The 22,316-nt window shown below is 34.3% G+C and overlaps 1 protein-coding gene across 4 annotated transcripts; it reads left to right on the top strand.

The window, feature by feature from the left end:
* The first annotated feature begins 1,117 nt into the window (after positions 1-1,117).
* LOC123533748 (uncharacterized) lies at positions 1,118-10,622 on the top strand. Of its 4 annotated transcripts, none has more exons than XM_053520254.1 (4): positions 3,195-3,353; positions 5,575-5,836; positions 6,487-7,619; positions 8,104-10,622. In XM_053520254.1, exons 3-4 carry the CDS (start codon positions 6,513-6,515, stop codon positions 8,899-8,901), a joined length of 1,905 nt encoding a protein of 634 aa, XP_053376229.1. In that variant the 5' UTR covers positions 3,195-3,353; positions 5,575-5,836; positions 6,487-6,512; the 3' UTR covers positions 8,902-10,622. The 4 variants fall into 4 exon arrangements, with proteins under 4 accessions (XP_053376228.1, XP_053376229.1, XP_053376230.1 ...); XM_053520255.1 differs by having other exon boundaries at positions 5,575-6,206; XM_053520253.1 differs by lacking the exon at positions 3,195-3,353 and adding an exon at positions 1,118-1,350 and having other exon boundaries at positions 5,575-7,619.
* The last annotated feature ends 11,694 nt before the right edge of the window (positions 10,623-22,316 follow it).

The following is a 22,316-nucleotide window of genomic DNA, read 5'->3' as shown; positions in this document are numbered from 1 at the left end:
TGACTGTGTACGTGCGTGCGTGTATGCGTCCGGAATTAGCTTTTCTTTTAACAATTTTCAGCCGTATAAACTACGCCCAACTGTATTGTGCTGCCTCACTGATATATCATGCCATAGGCCCGTTACATGATACCCCACCCAGTCATATTATACTGACACCGGGCTGACCAGCCCTAGTATTACCCTCTTAATGCTGAGCGCCAGTCCTATAACAAGTGAATTACTATATGTATATAGTTATTTAAATGTCCACCTCGTACAAATTCAAAGTAATCTTTTTACAACAATCATTAAAGAATAATAAATAAGACATAAGATATTCATAATTGCAGGATATATTTTGTTTATTACTGAACTAAGTATGATTAAATTAATCAAAAGAATATATGAGACGCGCCGTGGGAAAACCAGCATAGTGGCTTTGCGACCAGCATGGATCGAGACCAGCCTGCGCATCCGCGTAGTCTGGTCAGGATCCATGCTGTTCGCTAACGGTTTCTCTAATTTCTATAGGCAGCATGGATCCTGACCAGACTGCGCGGATGGCTGATCTGGATCCATGCTGGTCGCAAAGCCACTATGTTGGTTTTCTCATGGCGCGGCTCATATGATTAAAGATTAAGCCTGATTACTGAGACAAATAAGGCTTATTTTTGGTGACTACCTAAAGCTTGCATAAAAATTGTAGTCAGTTTTTGATACCATTGGTGTTTAGTACTTCATCGTGTACTTTTATAACCAGTCGTGATAGTGCTATTTATTGTTACGTTAATGTTTAAATTTCTTTTTATCTAAAATTTAATTCAAAGTTTAATTTATCTACCCCTGTCCCATGTTATTCAGTTGTATAATTGTCTAATTCTGTTTTATTTTTATAAATAAGTAATCGCATCATTGTTCAAGATACCATGATAATACTTACGTATACATTGTTTATATATATTGCACGTGTCGTCAATTTTCTGTTGTATGTTATAATAAAAATATACCAATGCAAAATGTTTACAAATTACGAATTTTCTTCGCTTGAATGCCCTCTTGTACTGAACCTACATTTAAATGATAAAATATGCATAAGCAAACAATTACTTCTCTAGTTTTGAAAGAATGTGATGTTTATCTCGGTCAAATGTCCTTTACTTGCTTAAAGTAAATGCGAAATGTTTGAAAAAGAGACGGGGGTATTTAGATGACATAAAACCTCATATACTGCTATACAAAGTGACACTAAGGTGTCAGTAAAATAAATTGAGCCATGAAAAAGGTTTCGTCGTTGTTGTAGTTTTATAATTATGAACGTTGGTTTCTAACCTCGATGCATTTTGCGGACTTAGGATTTGCAATATAAAGGTATATTCATTTTATATTTTTGCACCCTTTTTAATTACTTGCATGTATATGTTTCTGGTTTTCAGAAACTCTGTCACGGCAGTGATTGAATTAAGGACAAGCATCTTACGTCCGCCTGTTCATTCCTCATACTGAACGTCAATTTCTTCATTTTAGAGGATATTTATGTGTGACTTTAAATAAATTATTCTCTACCTTAACATCTTAGCAAAGTCATTGTTTTTACATAAAAGTTAAATATCAAGATATCTTTACAAAAAATCGTGTCCGCTACCATATCTCGTAACCTCTCAATAATTACTATCGCCTCAATATGTAATAAATGTATCTTAACTGCGTCTTCAGGTTGAGTTAAGTTTAATAAAGTTAAGTTTTTTATTAGTGGCTTTTCTTTCTTCGTCTTGGGTTTTGACATGCTGTTAATTCAAGTACCACCAATGATTATTCAAGTGAAGGTCTGTATTTGCAAATTAATTTTCGAAAGATGATCAACTTTCTTAACCCCTTTTGGTGGGGGAACAGCGTTTGGATCACTTAAGGATCTGTCATTATGCGGAAAATTAATTTACAACGATTGTGGTTTTCCGTTTGCACTGGAATGTCGGCTACATATTCTGTGAATGTTTAGAAATACATTAATTATTCTGATCATTTAAAACTGATATGACTCAGAGTCTGTTCCAGATGAAACCTCTATGCATTGTTGCTACTTATGTAGAAATTTACAATAAACAACTCTGTCACCAGTTATTTTAGAGTTAAGTACTTTTGACAAACAAACATGCATGACGTACCGTGCTTCAAAAATATGAGGTGGGATTCGATCTTAAATACCATGCGTCATTGAAACTATTTATTTATATATATTTTCAATTGTTATATTACAATACACTTTGTTATACAGGACTAAAATAAACCCGAGGTGTAGAAAATCCTATATTATGTATGAATGAACAATTAGAAAAAGTACTTCAGATAAGTGTGGTTTGTAGGAATTGGTATTTCGTTAATTGCTGGGAAAACACTTTAAACTTGACATGAATGTCTTTGTATTTTGCCTAAAATATGCACCTTATGCTATTGATCATAGAAGGCTTTATGGCGGTGTATCTAAACGTAATTAAAACAAGGGGAGGTTAGGACAAATAAAATATGACAAGACGTTTCCCTATATAATTTAAACAACACAAACTGATATATGTGTTATTCATGCACTAGCAGTTACTTGATATAAATGTCTAAAATGTGCACCAGTGCGAATATGTGTAGTACATGTTTGGGCATGTATATAAAGCAGCATCGAATCGAATCATATTGGGTTAGTGGATGCAGGCTCGTTTGTACTGCCAGGTGTTTTTGCCGTGGTCTGACTGGTATATTGTGGTGGTGATTGGTTCATAATAATAATTATAAATTCTCTGTACCCATATATAAAATTCATTTTATCATAGTACATACTGTTTATGTCACAAAGGATTAGATTGTTGAAAATATGTTATTTCAATTAATATTTTTCAGTTTTGTCAATGTTACATACCAAGTATATGATTTTAAAACCACTATCTTATGGGACCATATGATAGACTTGCTATAGTCAAATATGTTATCCATTGATATTATTATTATTATTGTCAACTATGATAATTGCTTAAAATTGATAATTTTGTCAATTTAGATTTTTTTCAGTCTTCATTTCTGAACTTAAACTGTAAGTGTAATGGGAGCAATTTATCAATGAATATGTTATGCGCTAGTAGTTTACAAATTTGTCAAGGACATCCATTTGAATAAGAGTGGTAATTTACGTTCATATTCCAGCGTGCACTTAGGGAGCATATTTTTTGTAAAACACATTTTAGTCATGCAGCGTGTATTATATCAGACGTTTATGTAAATATTAAAATGGCATTCTTTAGGAACATGTTTATTAACACATGTTAAATGTTAGTTATTCAGATGTAGTTTGGAGCTAAATAAAAATGAAATACTTGGATAGTTTAACGGTATATAGTATTAACTTGCTGTTCTTAAGTATCATTGTTGCATTCATTGAAATTTTATAGAACTTTCTAAGTAATGCTTTGTTTTACAAAGAAATCAGTTTGTTTGTAGATACGAACTGTAAAGGTCGTATACATATGTAAGATGTTTTACCTTTTTTGCATGTATGTATGCTTTATACATCCTGTTCCTGATTTATGTTTGCACAAAGAATGTTGTTTAGTCGAAATTTTACGTTTGAACTCGTAACTCAAAAAGTAACTGTATGGGTTCTAAGAATACACCTGCCACTACAAATCTCGTGTATATGTTTATTCGGCTTCATATTATTTGAGCCATGCCATGGGAAAACCAACATAGTGGCTTTGCGACCAGCATGGATCCAGACCAGCCTGCGCATCCGCGCAGTCTGGTCAGGATCCATGCTGTTCGCTTACAGTTTCTCCAATTCCAATAGGCTTTAAAAGCGAACAGCATGGATCCTGACCAGACTGCGCGGATGCGCAGGCTGGTCTGGATCCATGCTGGTCGCATACCCACTATGTTGGTTTTCCCATGGCACGGCTCATTTTATTATTTTGTTTTGTATATGAGTGGCTGAGAGGATAAGTTTCATTTTTTTATTATTTGTTTCAGTAAGCTAAGAACAAATTGTTGTATTATAAATAAACATATTCTCAACTGTACTCAAGCGGTATGATAAACTAAAGTTCAACTCTGTTGTATTGTGTCGTGTGACAATGCGCACAAAATATGCAAATGTTTAGATATATGTTTTCCGTTGCTGTGACAGTTGCAATATTAAAGACAATCCTAAATCATAAGTCATATTTATACACTTATGATGCGAGTCATCTTATTGCTTAAATGTCCTTGATATGTTTAATTGACATAAAATGATCGTTAAATAATATATAGATTCAATCATTATATGAGCCGCGCCATGAGAAAACCAACACAGTGGCTTTGCGACCAGCATGGATCCAGACCAGCCTATAGTATTTACAGAAACCGTTACTGAACAGCATGGATCCTGACCGGTCAGGATCCATGCAAAGCCATTATGTTGGTTTTCTCATGGCGCGGCTCATATAGATTCAATCATTATATTCATTGAAATATGTCAATATTCGAACAAAAAAATGTAAGTATGGAGTTAGAAAAATTGTTCGGTATGTATGTTACGCACCAGTGGTTTATTAATTTATCAAGGACACCCATTCAGATAACAGTGGTATTTTCATTCTTTTTCTAACCTGTGCGTGGTGAACATTGAATTGTAAACACATTTTGGTTTAAACATACATGTACTTATTCCCAACAATGCGTTACATACAAACATAGATTAATGTGTAAGCTGTACATATATATTGTTTCCTCTTTGCGCCTTATAGATAAGTAATTTTCTGAGAATATACATAACATATGCGCATACTATAATATTATTTCGCTGTTTATTTACTTCACAACAGCGGGTGTTAAGTGCTGTGTGGTGGCCGTAAAAAGTCGCCCCGACTTCATCTCAGTGCTGTTTTATTTTCTGATTCTTCGGGATCATTGATTTCAACTCATTTAGATTTGAAGACTGAATACTCATGCTTAAGCCGGTGCTAAGTTGCATTTTCCATTACTGCTCATGAACAGACTCAATCAAACCGAGTCTGAGACAAGTCAGAATACAAGGGAAGGCCAAATGCAAATCAGAAATCAGGTTGAAAAGAATTATATGTTGCTAAGTAAATGTTATATTAGACTGCAAGTTATATCTCTTTTTCAAACTATTGGTGGGGCCGAACTATAGTTTGCCCCCCCCCTCCCTCTCCTAGTTTTGGGGGGCCTGGCCCCCGCTGCCCCCCCCCCCCCCCCCCCGCTCCTACGCCTATGGTTAATATTTGTTAAAGTTTACAAAGGTATCAGTTTTTTTCTCTCAGTAAGTTAGTGTAATACTTGAGGATACAGACTATAACAACAAGTGCCCCCGCTTTTTAAGCTTTCTGTATGTACGTATTTGCACATTTTTTCCTTATATATAAGTTTTATCATTTATTCTTATTTGCATAAAAATATTGTTGTCTAAAAAATGAAAATCGCGTCAAGTTAAACTTCCGCTATGAACGCAAATTATTAAAGCAGCGGAGAAGGAAGTGTTAATAAGTTTTCATGTGTACGTGCATAATAACAGATCGCAACAATTATATTTATGTCAGTCTCTGTATATTTCAGGATGCAAGGATGGACTTTACCCAATCTCACCAGTACAATTACATTTCAACTTTCGGCTTGAATTAATTACGTGTCCAGTGATTAAGATCTCTGTGAATACGCCAGACACTGTGATGCAATTTCCTGACATGATATTTTGAAATTTATCTTCTTGTTTCAAATAATCATTTAATATAAGGTTTCAAAAGGATTTATTGTGTTTGGCGTATATATGTGTAACTGAGATCAGCCACCTGCTCTTTTCCAATTATAAAGACTAAAGGTATGTGGGTTTTACAGGTCAGTTTCCATGTTAGTGGCCAAAACAAGTGATAAGGAATCAGCTGATTATAACTGCATGTTTTTCTTGTGATTCACTTCCACGGACAAGAGTCTGCATATATCAGATTATTAGTGTGATACTGTCTCTGTTGGATATCTTACTTATCTGTTGTTCCTATAATTTCTTGGGTTTTTAAAAGACTTTACTCATCGGGGATTTAAATTTCATAAAACAATGTTGAAAATATCGGATGACATTAAGAGGATTAAAGTTTAAATGATTCGGAAGATAAAACGTATTGTCATCATGAAAAGCATTGAGGTTTAACAAGTACTTCATGTAGATGTGAAGAGAAAAGAAAAAAAAAACGGTACAGGATACAAGATACAAGAATCTTTATTCTGAGACGGATGTTTAACATTAGTAATTTGCTTTTTTTCCGATAAAGGAAGTTAAGTTAAAAAATCCTATGTAGGACATTTAATACATTTATTTTGATATATACTTAAATGTTTTCATCATCAAAAGAGATTTGGATAAAGTGTTTAAAAACATCTGAAATTTAATTACAACAAAACGTAATCGCCATTAGAGTAACTATATAATTGTTATTTGAAAGCTTGAAATATAATTTTAATTCTATTTTGAAGAAAGGAAAGAAGTTGAAAACTGAGTGATGGATTTAACAGACGAAACCATGCAAAACAGGAAAATTTCAACTGCCACAGTGACTACTGACAGTGGGGTCAGCTCTATATGTAATGAAGGAAGTGTTTGTGAGGAAGAAATGGCTGATATTACTACAGCGGGCGAAGATATTACAGATGCCAAACCAAAAGTGAGATTGTCTATGGACGAACATGAACAAAGAAATATTGATTTAGGAAAATTTATGGAAGCAACAACAGTTCGATCGCGTAGATCGTGTTCCCTACCGGATATACTAGACTTTGATAATATTGAATTTTATGATGATGATCCTAATAACTCTACCGATTTTCCCCAAAGCTCTGCGAATTCATCTAAAGACAGTTTGTCAGTTGTCACTACAGATACTCGGAAAACATCAACAACAAGTTTAGGCAGCTTTCAACTTTGTGGCAAAGAACATGTTGAAAAACCGTGTTATATATGTCTGAAAGATAATGAGATTTATTGTAGTGTATGTGTGCAAGTTCACAACTTCCATTGTAAAGAAAATGTAAAACACATTCCAGAAATCCCACCAGAAATGAGAACAAGTTTATGCGGTGAAGCAATGAAAGAACTAAGAGTGGTTAGAGAAAGGTTTAACAAAGTCAAAGCCGAAAATGAAAATTACATTGAACAACTGAAAGATTCGCGGAGAACATTTTTACGTTCTGTAATGAAATATAAAAATACAATTATAGAAGCCATTGATAAGCTAGAGAAAGAAGCATTATCTCAGATGGATGCTGTGTATAATCGGGAAAAGAACAAAATAGAACAAAACTTAAATCAACTTGAAAGAGAAATCGCAGATATTGAAAGTTATATTACCATTCTTGAGCAGTGCATGACAGCAAATGAAAATTCAGTTGTGTATGAGCTACAAGGAGCAACCGAGCAGCTTCGAATCGACGAAGCGATGGTACGAGATCTCCATAAGTCAACTAGTATTGTTCAGTTCGAGTTCGAGCCCTCAGCGGATATGTTAGCAACGTTAACCAACTTTGAAAAACTCTGGAAGGTTACGAAGAAGGAGACCGTAGCTTGTACATACCCTCGTCCATGTTCATGTGACAGATCATACAGAAATAAGGTGAATATTGTTAATGCGCTTTGTCTACCTTGTCGTGAAAATATTTAACATGCACCAGTGTATTGTAAAACATCATTAATTAGTCTGTCAAACTGAGACGTGACACTTGACATCGCACTAAATAGCACTTCCCAGCATCCGCTATGTATGACCTATTTCTTTAAAAAAAAAAAAACATGCGCAAATATGGGTCACAATGACAGAAGTACAACGAAACAATTTACATGTATATAGACTATAATATAAACTGTATATATTATACTAGTATAAAGTAAAGAAGATAAGTGAAGACGATATTAATAAAGTGCACTTCTTTCCGACAATACCTGTTGTAATTGTGGGAATGTTTAAACAGATACATTAAACTAAATACTACGAAAAAATAATGATGTTCTACAATTGAATCTAAATTCAGATACACGAGTTTAATTTACAAATTTATGAGCTGATGAGGTGTCACGAAATACGGTTGTTATATTTTCAGGTAGCAGTAAAGGAGAAGGAGGTATCTGTCCGTCTGTCCGGCTTGTCGTTTGATAGAGAAAGATGCTGTATTACCGGTTGTGAGTTTCTACCCAACGGGAAGCTGCTCGCTTGTGACAATGGAAATAAAAAGGTGAAACTGTTTGATAAGAAGTTCAAGTGTATATCTGCTCATACTTTACACTCCCTGCCGTGGGATGTGGCCGTAATTGATGCAGAACGTGCCGTTGTTACCATTCCAGATCGCAAGCAACTTCATTTCATTGGTCTTCATCACAGAATCTCGATGAAAGAGACGGTCACTCTTGAGCAAAACTGTTGGGGTGTATCTTACAGTAATGAACAAATATTCGTTACGTGCTGGTCACGTGACATAAAGGAAGTAATTATTCTAGATACGAACGGAACACCGAAACGTCGTATTGTAACTGTTCAAAGTCAGCCATTTCATACTCCATGGTTTATTGACGGACACGATGACACCATGTTCGTATCAGACTGGGGCACGTATTTAGTGCAAGGTGTCACCACTTCCGGTATCCCTTTATCTAAATATAGAAAAAGCAACTTGGTTGGCCCCTTAGGAATGTGTCGTGATCCGGACGAAAATGTGTTCATTTGTGGGAGAGACTCTAATAATATACACCAGATATCAAAAGACGGGACTGAGCAACGAGTATTTCTCTCCGAAAGAGATGGAATACAGCAACCGCTCAATTTATGTCTTCGTGCATCAGACGATAAACTTATCGTGACGTCATGGATGTCAGACAAACTTACTGTGTTCAGACTTCAATAAATCAGTGAATAATATAGGGAAAAAGAATTGACTTCTTCTTTGATTTAATTAACACATACATACTGTTAAATTAACGTAGTACATGTCTTAGTATACCGAAAAATAATTCAAATTTCAGTTGCCGAGTATATAGATGGAAATTTCATCTAAGTGGTGAAATATATTTACTTAATTTTCAAAAATTAAAACCAAATATTGATCCATGAATGGAAATTCTACAGTCTAATCGCTGGACCTCAACTGTGCCTTTTAAAGGGGTATGCATTCAGATTTCTGTAAAACTCAAATTGAAAAATGTTTTAAAAACCGATTCTCTAAGTCCTAGGCAGAACCTAGATACATGTATGAAAAGTCTCACGTAGTCTGGTAAATATGAAGAAAAGTTTCAAAAGCGTTAGTCATGCCGTAAAAAATAGATGATTTAGCTGTTTGAAAACTTGTGCAATGTTGTTTTAATAGGTTTGATTTACTGTTATCAACATTGTTATAAAGTAAACATGTCGTCAAGAAGTACTTGCAATTCATCCGTAATTATAGCAATATACTTTGAAAAGATGCAGGGAAATATTTTTCTCATGAACTGTAACTTCAACTATGTGCATAGTTGTTACAAAAATCTGATTGGACGAAAGAAAGTAGGTTTTTAACAATATATACTTCCATAGGCTCCGTGGCGGATGCAATTTTATTACTATTATAGTAATATTTATAATAAAGCATGCAATAATACACTTTTTGTTTAAACTACCTTTTATGTTGTTTTCATATAATATTTGTTGGAACCAGAAACAATTTAAACAGCTAAGACAGAAAATAAGCTCTCGTGTTACTGCTTACATGTGCTTAGATAGTTTTCTATACGATGGTCCTAGTTTTGACCAGAAATCCAGAAACTGTTCATCTAAAAAGTGTTGATGTCGAGAGTCAATAAAATTAAACTCTAATAGGGTTTATTGAAACTTTAAGGATAGATTTTTGTATATGCATGCTATATAATTTTCAAAATAAGGTGCATTCTTTCATGCTTTTTTTTATCCAATTTTCATGCAATTTTTGTAAGTGTATGAGCAGGCTCATTCAACCCGAGTCTGCAACATTTTCATTTTTTATCATGTTGAGCGACCTGTGGAGCTTCCACTTTTTTATTTTATAGATACATAAAACCCAGAAAACAGAATTCTATCCTACAATAAAATCACATGACGTCTCTCCATGTCAAAACGATTGGTAACACATTTAATTAAAGCACCTATCTCTGCTCTTTCTGAAACGGAGCGAGATCATGTATATTAATCAAAGTAACCTCTGTTTCCTGGGTGAAGATTTGTGCTAAAGTATATCAAGGTATAACTTTGCTGTTTCGTATAAGTGATACTGTGTTCTTTGTTTTATTTTGGTGTATTTTACTTACGATTCTTACATTTTCATGATTTTACACAACAAAGATTATTTGATTACGCATACATGTATTAACATTCAAAATGAAATGTCTGGTTTTGGTTTCAAAACTTACTGTCTGTTAAAAGACAATAGCTGTATACAGAAATTGACAAAGCAACTGTGACTGGATGCAATAAAACTCTACAGGAGCTACCAGTTGGTGAATTAAGGTGGTATTTGTGTATGACAATAGAAGGTACATAATACCTTGATGCACAAATGGGTAGATATAGTACACAGATTGGCAATTCTCTGTTTGTATAAAATTTATTTTCCTTGTTTTTGTTTCTCCTTGTATATTTTGTGCATATCTTTTATTCATCTATTTGTTCGTACCGTAAAGTTTTTTTTCCTCTATATTGTCATGGAAAGGAGATAATTTCCTGTCGTATTTACATAAAAGGCGTTGTGCCGGTGCGCTGAAGAAAAGGTTGGCGGGAATATAAACAGCTCTTATCAAATATTGTAACAGAATACGAAAATAACTTATATATCATACAGTTTCATACCTTAACAATGGCTAGCTATAAAAATAAATACTGGAAACCCAGGCTTTGGTCGGATGCTGAAAGCCACAATATCAGTCTTAGAAATCCGGAAGTACATGTATATACATTTTTGTTAATAACCACCATTTAAAGTCATTATTATAAACTGTCTTGATGATCGAAACTCTGCCTTGTTTGCTTGAAACGTTACATGTGACTTGTTTTGTCAAGTTCAGTTAAAGCGGTATCATATCAAAATATACTGAACAAACACGCCATTTGCAATTTTGTCAATATCTTAAAATACTAGTTATACGTTTTTTTATTGTTTTTTTTTAATGCATGCATGTAGATCAATGTGTGCTCAATATCAGGTTAAAACTTCAAAACTAGATGTAATTTTATTTATTTTATTACCTTGGTCCTATTTTTAAAAGTTACAAAAATACATGTAAAAATGTGCGTTTAGGAAGGGGGTGGGGGAGCGGGAGGGGTGTGGAATGGCGTGTATAAGAATAGTTTTTCAATTTTATCAGAGAGAATAGAAAATAGTTAGATATCATACACATATATATTAAATTGTCTTTTTCGAGAGGGTATGACAATGACGTTATCTTGTTTTTTATGTCAGTGCCCCTTAATAACCGCGTTTATCACTGGTTTGTAAATTGTAGACATTTTAGTATACTTTTGTGACTTTTCAAAAACGGGTTGAAGTATTAAAATATGTAAATTTATACAAAACCACTGCTTTATTTTGTCGACATTTTGACATATTATCAATAACCGTATTGCTTAATTTCAAAGAAGTATTATCAGTAATTTTAAGATATTTGCAAAATATCATTATGGGAGATTAGCTGCATTGACATGTCTTGTTTTTTATTCATTATCTAGCAAATCCGTTCAAAGTACGTTTTACTTGATTGGTACAATATCATTTCTGTTAATTTGGTTGCTTGTTTTGATTTTAACGCCGTTTTACAACAGTATTTCAGTTATGTAACGGCGAGCAGTTAACCAAACCAGAGTTTATAGATTCTGTTCCAGTACAAACCTGTTCCCTGCAAGTAACTGCCAAATTTCCTGCATGAATCAGAGGTGGAGGACGAATGATTTCAGACACTATGTCTTTTATCAAATCGTTACGGAGAACATACACCTAGCCCGAGGATCGAACTCACGACCCCGCGACCCGTTGATCTGCGCTCTCCCTGTTGAGCTAAGCGGGCGGGCTTATTTCAGTTAAACATGACAACATATTGAACAGAACAAGAAGATAGCATATAACATGAAGATGCAGTCAATTCAGAGAATCCATTTCACATGATAACAATTTCACAGTTAATTAAAAAGACAGCACACCGTTTAACAATATAGTGCATACATACCTGTCACAGTATCATTTCAACTGCACATGATAGTTAACATTTCATTTTAAAAGACAATAAAACATTTGGAAAAGATAATATTTCAATTTACAAGATAGTACAACCATTAGGCATGACATCATTTGAAATAAACACGTTAAAATTTAAGGTGATGTGATCACGCCAATGAACATGAACAAATTAGTACAATAATTTGACAGGAAATAATTGAACACAATAATTTTATAATTCAAAACTCATGACGACAGTATACGGATAATTTTTTTATCACGTATTAAAATCAGCACAGTTTTACCCACTTACAGCTAAAAATAAACCAGTCTAAGCACGAAATATATTGTTATATTTGAAGTATGTAAGACAAACCCTTAATCCACTAAAACAAGTTAAAATCATAAAGAAAGGGATAAACTATGGCCATGTTCGTAAAGGACATGTTTTAATTGTTCAAAGTTATTGCAGAGGTAATTTGTAATGTGTAGATTGACCGGTACTCGTAGGAGGCTTTCAATTTGAAAGGATTCCAGACTAGAAAGGTACGTATTAGAAATGTTCAACTGTATATGTAAACATAGTAAATCACTGGCTTCCCTATACATAAATACATGTAGATGCGATGCGAGAAGGCTCTTCAAAAACCCACATGGAATATATTTTTATGCATTACAATATGACATACTTTTTTATTTCACTAAACATAGACATTAATGTGTTTCGAAACATGTTTGTTTTTCAGTTTTTACTATAGTTATTCAGCTCTTGGGGCCTTGAGTGATCTGTTTTAATATACAGAAATAATGCAGTTTATATGGACTTTCGTTGATGCAACTTTCTGTGACTGCTTTAATATCATTACGTGAACAATACTGGATAATAGACGATTGGTATCGTAGTGCAAATTTTAGCCCGGATAATGAGCGCATGATGATATATTTAATCAGAGTAAAAATAATAGTTTATGATTAAATAAAGATAATATATTGTTTTTGTCAGAGGGAAACAAGTCAAAACAACTATCAAAATACTTTTAATGTTGAATATGTTGATAACGTAAGAATGCCGAACCTCCACTTCACAAAGCGAGCCTACCGTCGTTTATATGACTGAAAAATTATTGAAAAAGACGTTACACACACACACGCGCGCACACGCATACTAGTAGTATAAGAATTGTTTGTTTTGAGACATCTAACCCCCCTGACCTTTTGACCGCTTCTAAAAAACTGACCAATGCCGGACAATTAAAAATCCACAGGTTTTAACTTTACTTTCATTTTCTCATATTTTCAGAAAACCTGGTTATAAATAGCTGACATATTTTCTGAAAATGTTATATTGGAATTTACGTTGTATTTTCTGAAAATGGCTATGTGGGAAACCACAAATTCAACCAATCAAAAGCCTGCCATTTTTCTGCCAAGTTGGCAGCAAACTGTCATTTGCTTTTACTTTGGCCGAATCTTTGGCCGAATCTTTGGCAGAAATTTGGCAGATTATATTTATTAATAAAATGTAAGATATTTGATCTTATTTTCAATTAGTAAGTATATTATTAGGGTACACATAGTAATTAAAACTTTAATTAAACTTTTAATTAAAACCTTTAATCCAAAAGTTTGCTTATATCGGCACGTCCGTCCGGTATAGATTCATCCGATATGTAGAATCTAATGTAACTGTCCCTCATAAGTGAAAATGTTACTTCTGTAGATGTTGAATCCTCATACGGGTGAATATCAAACATTGTTCCTTGTGTTAAATAAATTTTAATTTTTTTCTTATACATAGATATTAACTGATCAGTGTCAAAGTCCTCAGCTGCCTCAGCTGCTATATTTATTATATTACTGCTAAATTTACCAAATCAAAGCACTAGAAGTGCTGAATGCGGCGGGCTTAAATAGAAGACATGAAATATAATGGAAGATTATATTTTAAAATTTCTCTTTCTCAAAACAGTGAGATTTTGAATTTTAATTATAAATTTGCATCTAGAATATACACATATCATTGAATACATATTTTTCGCAGCGAATCACATTTGTACCACGTGACTGTCCAATATATTACTGTATTGGATCAATTATATATTCTGTATTTGACTAGACAATTTTTTTTTTCTAATCTGCATGTTAGCAAAACGATAAAAGCCATAAACCGATGAAAGTATCCGCATGAATATCAACTTAATGCAATGTTACATACGTCTAAAAGATGAGTTCATGTCTGTTTGATTGTCTTTTTCCTTTTTTACCGAGAATAAAAGGCATAGAATAACAAGAAAATAATGGTAAACCCAATGGATGCTCACCAATATAAGATTATTGCATATTAAAAGAAACAAGAGGACCATGATGGCCCTATATCACTTACCACAGTTGATCTGGCCTTCTGACCTAGTTTTTGACCTCACATGACCCAGATTCATACTTGACCTATAAATCATCAAGACAAACACTTTGACAAAGTTTCATGATGATTGGGTTACAACTGTGGCCTCTAGAGTTTTAACAAGCTTTTCCTTTGATTTGACCGGTAGACCTAGTTTTTAAACCCACATGACCCAGATTCGAACTTGACCAAGACAAACATGCTGACCAATTCTTATGAGTTTCAAACTTAAACTATGGAGGTTAACAAGATTTTCCTTTGATCTGGCCTGCTAAACTGTTTTTTGATCCTAACTGACACAGTTTCAAACTTTACCTAGAGATCATCTATACAAACATTCTAACCAAGATTCATAAAGGTTGGGTTACAACTGTGGCCTCTAGATGTGTTAACAAGCTTTTCCTTTGATTTGACGGGTGACCTAGTTTTTGATCCCACCTGACCCAGATTTGAACTTGACCTAGAGGACATCAAGACAAACACTTTAAACAATTCTCATGAATTTCCAACTTAAACTGTGGACTCTTGAGTGTTTACAAGATTTTCCTTTGATCTGGCCTACTGACTTAGTTTTTGACCATACATGACCCAGTTTCGAACCTGACCAAGAGATCTTCAAGACAAACTTTCTGACAAAGTTTCATAAGACTGGGTGACAGATGTGGCCTCTGGAGTGTTAACAAGGTAAATGTTGACGGATGATGAATGTCGCATGACGAACGCAGCCGGACAATGACTGGTCACAACAGCTTACCTTGAGCACTTCGTGCTCTGGTGAGCTAAAAGGTGGAATCCGCTGACTGGGCAGATATAGCTTTAAAAAATACTCATGTTGAATTAATAAAATATTAGAACCTCACTGGAATATTATCCCACCATAAGATGAAGATACATGACGGCCATGAAGGCCCTGTATCGCTCACCTGACCTATTGACCTAAAGATCATCAAGATTAACATTCTGACCAAGTTTTCATTAAGATATGGTCATAAATGTGGTCTCTAAAGTGTTAACTAGTTTTTCCTTTGATTTGACCCGGTGACTGGTTTTTGAAGTGACATGACACAGATTCGAACTAGACCTAAAGATCATCAAGTTAACAATATGACTAAGTTTCATGAAGATACAGTCATAAATGTGGCATTTAGAGTGTTAGCAAGCTTTTTCCTTTGATTGACCTAGTTTTTGACCCCACCTGACCAGATTTGAACTTGACCATAGATCATCAAGATCAACATTCTGACCAAGTTTCATTAGATATGGTCATACATGTGGCCTCTACAGTGTTAACAAGCTTTTCCTTTGATTTGACCTAGTGTCCTGGTTTTTGACCCCAGATGACCCAATATTGAACTCGTCCAAAATTTTTGAGGGTATCATTTGACTAAGTTTCATTAAGATTGGAACAAAATTGTGACCTCTGGAGTGTTAACAAGCTTTCCTTTGATCTGACCTGGTGACCTAGTTTTTGACCCCAGATGAACCCAATATCGAACTCGTCCAAGATTATTTTGAGGGTAACATTCTGACTAAGTTTCATTAGATTGGGCCAAATTGTGACCTCTAGAGTGTTAAAAGCTTTTCCTTTGATCTGACCTAGTGACCTAGTTTTTGACCCAAGATGACCCAATATTGAACTCTTCCAAGATTTTATTGAGAGTAACATTCTGACTAAATTTCACTAAGATTGGACCAAAATTGTGACCTCTAGAGTGTTAACAAGCTTTATCTCAGATTTGACCTGATGACCTAGTTTTTGACCCCATATGACCCAATATCAAACTCATTCAAGATTTTATTGAGGGTAACATTCTGACCAAATTTCATTAAGATTGGGCCAAAATTGTGACCTCTAGAGTGTTAACAGTCAAATTGTTGACAACGGACGACTGACAGACAGACGGACGATGACAGACACAGAGCGATCACAAAAGCTCACATTTGAGCACTTTGTGCCCAGATGAGCTAAAAATGTGCACCACCTTTTGTTGCCAAGAAATATCCTGACTAGAATGGCGCTATAGTTCATTAAGTTGAACAATCAAAGGGCAGTAACTCAGTGATAATCATTCGACCAAACATGAAGATAATATGCAACTTCCGATGAAGTTTCTATGGATTCCAGTCCAGGACAAAAAAATGGTATATAGTGTACTAAAGTTGAATTATCAAAGGGCAGTAACTCAGTGAATCATCTGACTCGAACGCGCATTTCCTCTTGGCAGTGAAGCTTCCTATAAAGCTACTATAAATTCCAGCCAGTGGTTGCTGAGGAATACTCTGGACAAGAAATGGTACTATAGTAAACTAAGTTGAATTACCAAAGGGCAATAAGTCAGTGAAAAATCATCTGGCTGGAAGTTGGAACATCAAGAAATATGCACATTTCCTCTTCGGAGTAAATCTTCGATAAAAGATTGATGAATTCCAGGAAATGGAACTTTTGTATACTATGTTATGTAATCAAAGGACAATAACTTTGAAAAATCATCCGACCAGAATATGAAGATATATGTGCATCTGATATAGCAATAATATCAAACAAGAGATTTAGATGTAGCAGAAACAAATTTTTACTTGATCTTGAACAGTGACCTTGACCTTTAACTGACAAGCATAGATCAAGCATTGACACACTGTCTCATCATGGGGAACATTTTGTGTAGCACTAGATAATCCATCAGCAGAAACAATTTTTCTTGACCTTCAATAGTGACACTGACCTTTGACCTATAAGCATAAGTCAAGTACATGCATATCTACTTATTGCGCTCTAATAGGCATCATTCCTATTAATCCACTCCGGTGTTCCACCTGTAGGGGACTATAAAAACCTACTGTTCTATTTATCGTCTGATTTAATATAAAATTTCCCAACAACCAGAGTAACTAGCAGCTGGTATCCAGGTATGTGTTACTTCTATAAGTAAGCTTAGTATAACATGCTTAATATTACCTTTAAACTTCATTTTTTATGATATTTTAAGTTTTTTGTTTTTCATCACGTTATGTCTTATGGATCATAGTACATGTTCATTTAGCAAAACGGAAATGCACAACTTCACACAATAAATACATTAAGGTCTAGAGGTCCGGGCTAAGGGTGTAATTAACGACATATCGAAATTCACTGTATCACGATACATTATATATATGTATAGTCTGGCGTATCGTATCATAGGTCTGTTTTACGATACAGTGGAAAGTAGAGATCGACACTGAATGAAAACTTCCATACAATCACTGTTGAAGATAGCAACTAAACAAATGTATCATTTATTACAATTTCTTTAACTTTAAAGCAAAATTTCAAGTACTTTCCAAGAGAAGGAACATTATTTTTCTTTTAATTTTGTCACATGATATGTAGTGTATTGTGAGACTAAGCATATCGCTACCAATGTTGGCAAAAAGCCGGTCAATATGAGTATTGACCGGGCCGGCGGTCAATACTGGTTAAAACCGGTCAATACTGGTCGATTCAATACTATGGTCACTTTGGGTGGTCAATACTGGTTTATTCAACACTTTTACATAATGCACATTCACAGATTGGCACAGGCTGTGATAGTAATATAAAAATAATAAAACATTTTGAATAATATAAAATTTTGTTCATTAAAAAGTATAGTGGTCAATACTGGTCGATTCAGTTTTGGTCTGTGGCAATGTGTCCTGGTCAGGCTCAGTTTTGGACAATATATTTAGACTGGTCAGTGGTCAATACTAGTTTATTCAATGCTTTTAATTAGTTTTATCTTCTTACAGTAGCCTTTATTTTAAATTAATTAAAGATTTTATTATATAAATTACACTCATTGAAATGGACAGTACTGTCAATTCAAATTCTGGTCCTACGCAATATTCCTGATTAATACATATAGTGGTCAATATTGGTCAGTTGAATACTTTGATTGAATGACTTATTTTACCATGTTCAAGCATCTCAATAATACAGTGGGATTATTGATCTTGACAGTTACTTATTGACTAGACAGACAGGTCTGCAACATCTATTGTATATTGTAAGACATGGTGTCAATTAGGCAATGTGACAATTGCTATCAAAACACAATTAAATCACTTCCATGAAAGGGTCCAGGTGTTTTGCAGCAGTTTTTCATAAATTATTTATACCGGCTCATTTATACCAATATAAAAAATCATTAGATTTATCACTTGTGAATCAAACACTATTATTGCTACAGTTTATGAAATACTTTCTACAAATGAAGTCAGCAAAACTATATATCTTTGTAATCTAATCTAACAGAAAATGTTTAATAACCAGTTATCAATCAGTTTTGACCAATCAACCACTTCTGACCATTTTGGAGTATTGATTTGGTTGCTTTAACAAAATACTAATGCCTGCATTACCATAATCAAGCCCCAGATGTTCTTAAACAGTCATTATTTAATTGTTCATAAACTTTGCAAAATATCTTAACAGTCAGTATTGACTAATTGACCAGTATTGACCAATTGACTGGTATTGACCACTTCAGGGAGTATTGACCGGGGCGGTTTAAACCGGGTTTTTAAAACCGCTGGTTAAAACCGGGGGGCGTTTTAACCGCCCAACATTGATCGCTACACCCCTAGTCCGGGCATCAATATACACATATACATGTACTATTAATTTATTATGTACTGTATTACTGTGTATAAGGTAATTGCTGGTAAAAGTTCTGATTTCTTGTCATAAAGCAGAACGTTTTGGGACAGCGTGATAACATAAATCTGACTGTCGCTGTCCCGTCACGTCCAAACTTAAGAAATCCCAGTGAAATCCGTTGTGAATGTTTTCTGGTACATGTACAATGTATTTGTATAGATTACATCTCTGATAATGAATTTATGTCGACATTAAAGCATAAAATTGCATCACTGACATTTTTTTAATGTATATGTGTTTCTTTCTGCAAGTTAGTGTTGTTCGCGTCCGCTGCGTATTGAAACAGGTGTCGGTGTAAATATCTCCTCACACCTGTTTACATTTTATTATATAGATTATGTCTATATTGATTTATGTCTGTTATTTAAAATTATTAGTTAAATTCAACATGAATATATTAATGTTTAATGTACTGTAGCAGTAAGTCTGACCAGTATATATGACATTTTTTTTATTTTTTAATGTCTTCGTTTTCCTAACATTAAAATGCTGATATGGGTAAGGCTTAGAGGGATAAAAAAATATCATATCATAAAATAAAGTCATCCCAATATACCAAATGAGTATATTAAGCCTAGCCTAAAGTTGCCTTCATTTATTTTTTTTTTATCTTATAATCATAATTACATGTATGTTGCTCTCACTCGAAGGTCTGAGGCATATTGAATAGAAAATTTAACAGCAATTAACGACTGTCACCATTATTTAAACCAATTCAACAATTCATGAGCACAATCCATGTCTTAAATACTAAAGAAAACATTGTTTATTATTTTATTTTTAATTCATCTGTCCAGAGATAAATGGAACTGTGTCTAGATGTCTGGTACTGGAGTCTGACCCCTAATCCATTGCCTAAAAACAAAGCGCTAAGCCTATAAGAATAAACAGACCCGCAACTTGAAAGGCACATAGAGCAAATCTCGCAAACATCACGTGTTTTACCAATGTATGAAATTTTTACCATACAACTGAAGGATAAAAATTTGTCATGAAAAACTTTCTATTAGATTGTCATGATTGTTTGTTTATAATGATAATGGTGTTTTTAATGTTGACTATCAGGGCTCGGAAATTGCCGGTTTGTCGGTTTTGGACGATTTTTTACTTTTCAGACCGATTCATAGTGAAAAACAAAAAAAAATCGGTCCCGTAAAAATGGAGAAAAGTATAAATTTCTGTCTGATATCTCAATACACCATCTACAGCCAAGCAGGAAATTGTTGGTCGCCACCCTCAGATAATCAATAAACGTGTCAAACAGTCTGACTGTCACTTTGATTAATCGGTCCGTAAATTAGCACGTGACGCAATCAGTACTAGCGCGGCACATCCTTTAATGTTTGCAGACAGCCGACTGCAATTTATTAACATTTTTGACTGGTTTCCAAATATGTCTGACTGGATTCCAAATCATTTCGACTGGGATCCACTTCTTTTATTTAAAATCCGATGGATGGTGTTTTTCAAAAGGCTATGTTTCATCATGGTAAAAACAAATGGTCACTGCATTTTAAACAAAGAGCTATAATTGTACATTATAGGTCTTTGATTTAATGAGACATCACACGGAAAACCAATCAAAATATTTTTTATAATTACTTGATTTGAAAAAATTACAAGATTCATTTGTTGGGGCTCCAGTTGAAACAAGTGCAGAAAATCGTCTTTGCAACCCGACGGTGCAAAAAAGAAAAAGAAAAAAAAAATGGACTGGCAAACACGAATGATAAAGAAAATCGGAGTGGTGCTGTTTATCAAATCGGTCTTTTAAAAAACGTTTCAAAATGAAATTTTGTTTACATCAGAAGAGAACATATAACTTTTAAAATGTAGCTGCTTATTGAAGTACACACTAAGTGAAATGAAATTCCGTGGCCAACACGCGTGACCTTTTGGTACTATACATGCGGGAAATAAGATCTCAGCGTTCATATAACGTACACATTTGGTCCGCGGCAGAGTATTCTTAAATACCGAGACTGTTTAGCAGAGAATAGTGTCATGTAATTGTATTTTATAGAATTCCGCCAAAGAATGAGGAAACATCACAAAGTATCTGCCGTGTATACGGTACCGGTCACGTGCGTTGGCTTTTAGACTAGTTACGCACACGGTGTCAATGCCTCAGTAATTTTATCCTTACAAGTATTTTCTCAGAAAAAAATCGAAATTTAAACAAAGTAACAATCACACATAACACTGAATAACTGTCTTCATTGTATGGAAACACGCGGTGACCGGTAACTCAGTTTTAATGCAGACATGATTATATCTTTACTCTATCACGTTTTACAAATATGTAATATTGGGAATGCATGGGTGGGGTAGCGCCGATGTCAGGATTTTCGTTTCGGACCGATTGAGTTATCAAAATTTCCGGAGCCCTGTTGTCTATATATATATTGTTGTTAGTATTTTTTACACAGGGAAGGAAGGAATAAATTATGATTGGAAGTCTGGAAACTTCCGAAGTGGTCTTTTGAAAATTGGACCTGATTCGGTCAGCCGTTACCAGTGTATGAAACAGAAAGCAGAAGGATAAAAATTTGTATCGTGAAAAACTTTCTATTTTAAGATCGTTTGTTTATAATGTTAATGGTGTTTTTTTAATGTTGTTAGTATTTTCTGTAAGATCACAGGGAAGAAATGAGATTGGAAGTCTGAGAAATCAACAGTGCTCGTTTGAAAATTGGACCCGATTCGGTTTATTAGGTGACGGCCGTACATGTATCACCAGTTTTAAATTAATAAGCGTCTATCGATTTGATCAGGAGTGATCAAGTCAGCAATTAACCCTTCAAGATGATAACACCAGTTATCGCGGGGATACGTGCCTGTGGGAGATGATCTCCAGTTGCGATTCTGTATATTTATAGTTATACTTCTTGCTAAAATCAATACACCCTACAAATTATTAACCTTCATAAAATAGCTCCGACAAAAATCCCAAATATCATGAAATAAAAGCAGAAAAATCAATGGCTAACAACCTTCTGTCAATCTGTGTCCTGCTGAACATGAATG

This window comes from Mercenaria mercenaria, chromosome 12, assembly GCF_021730395.1.
Source record: "Mercenaria mercenaria strain notata chromosome 12, MADL_Memer_1, whole genome shotgun sequence".
NCBI classification, from domain to species: domain Eukaryota; kingdom Metazoa; phylum Mollusca; class Bivalvia; order Venerida; family Veneridae; genus Mercenaria; species Mercenaria mercenaria.
This window is presented reverse-complemented; position numbering and strand designations above follow the sequence as displayed.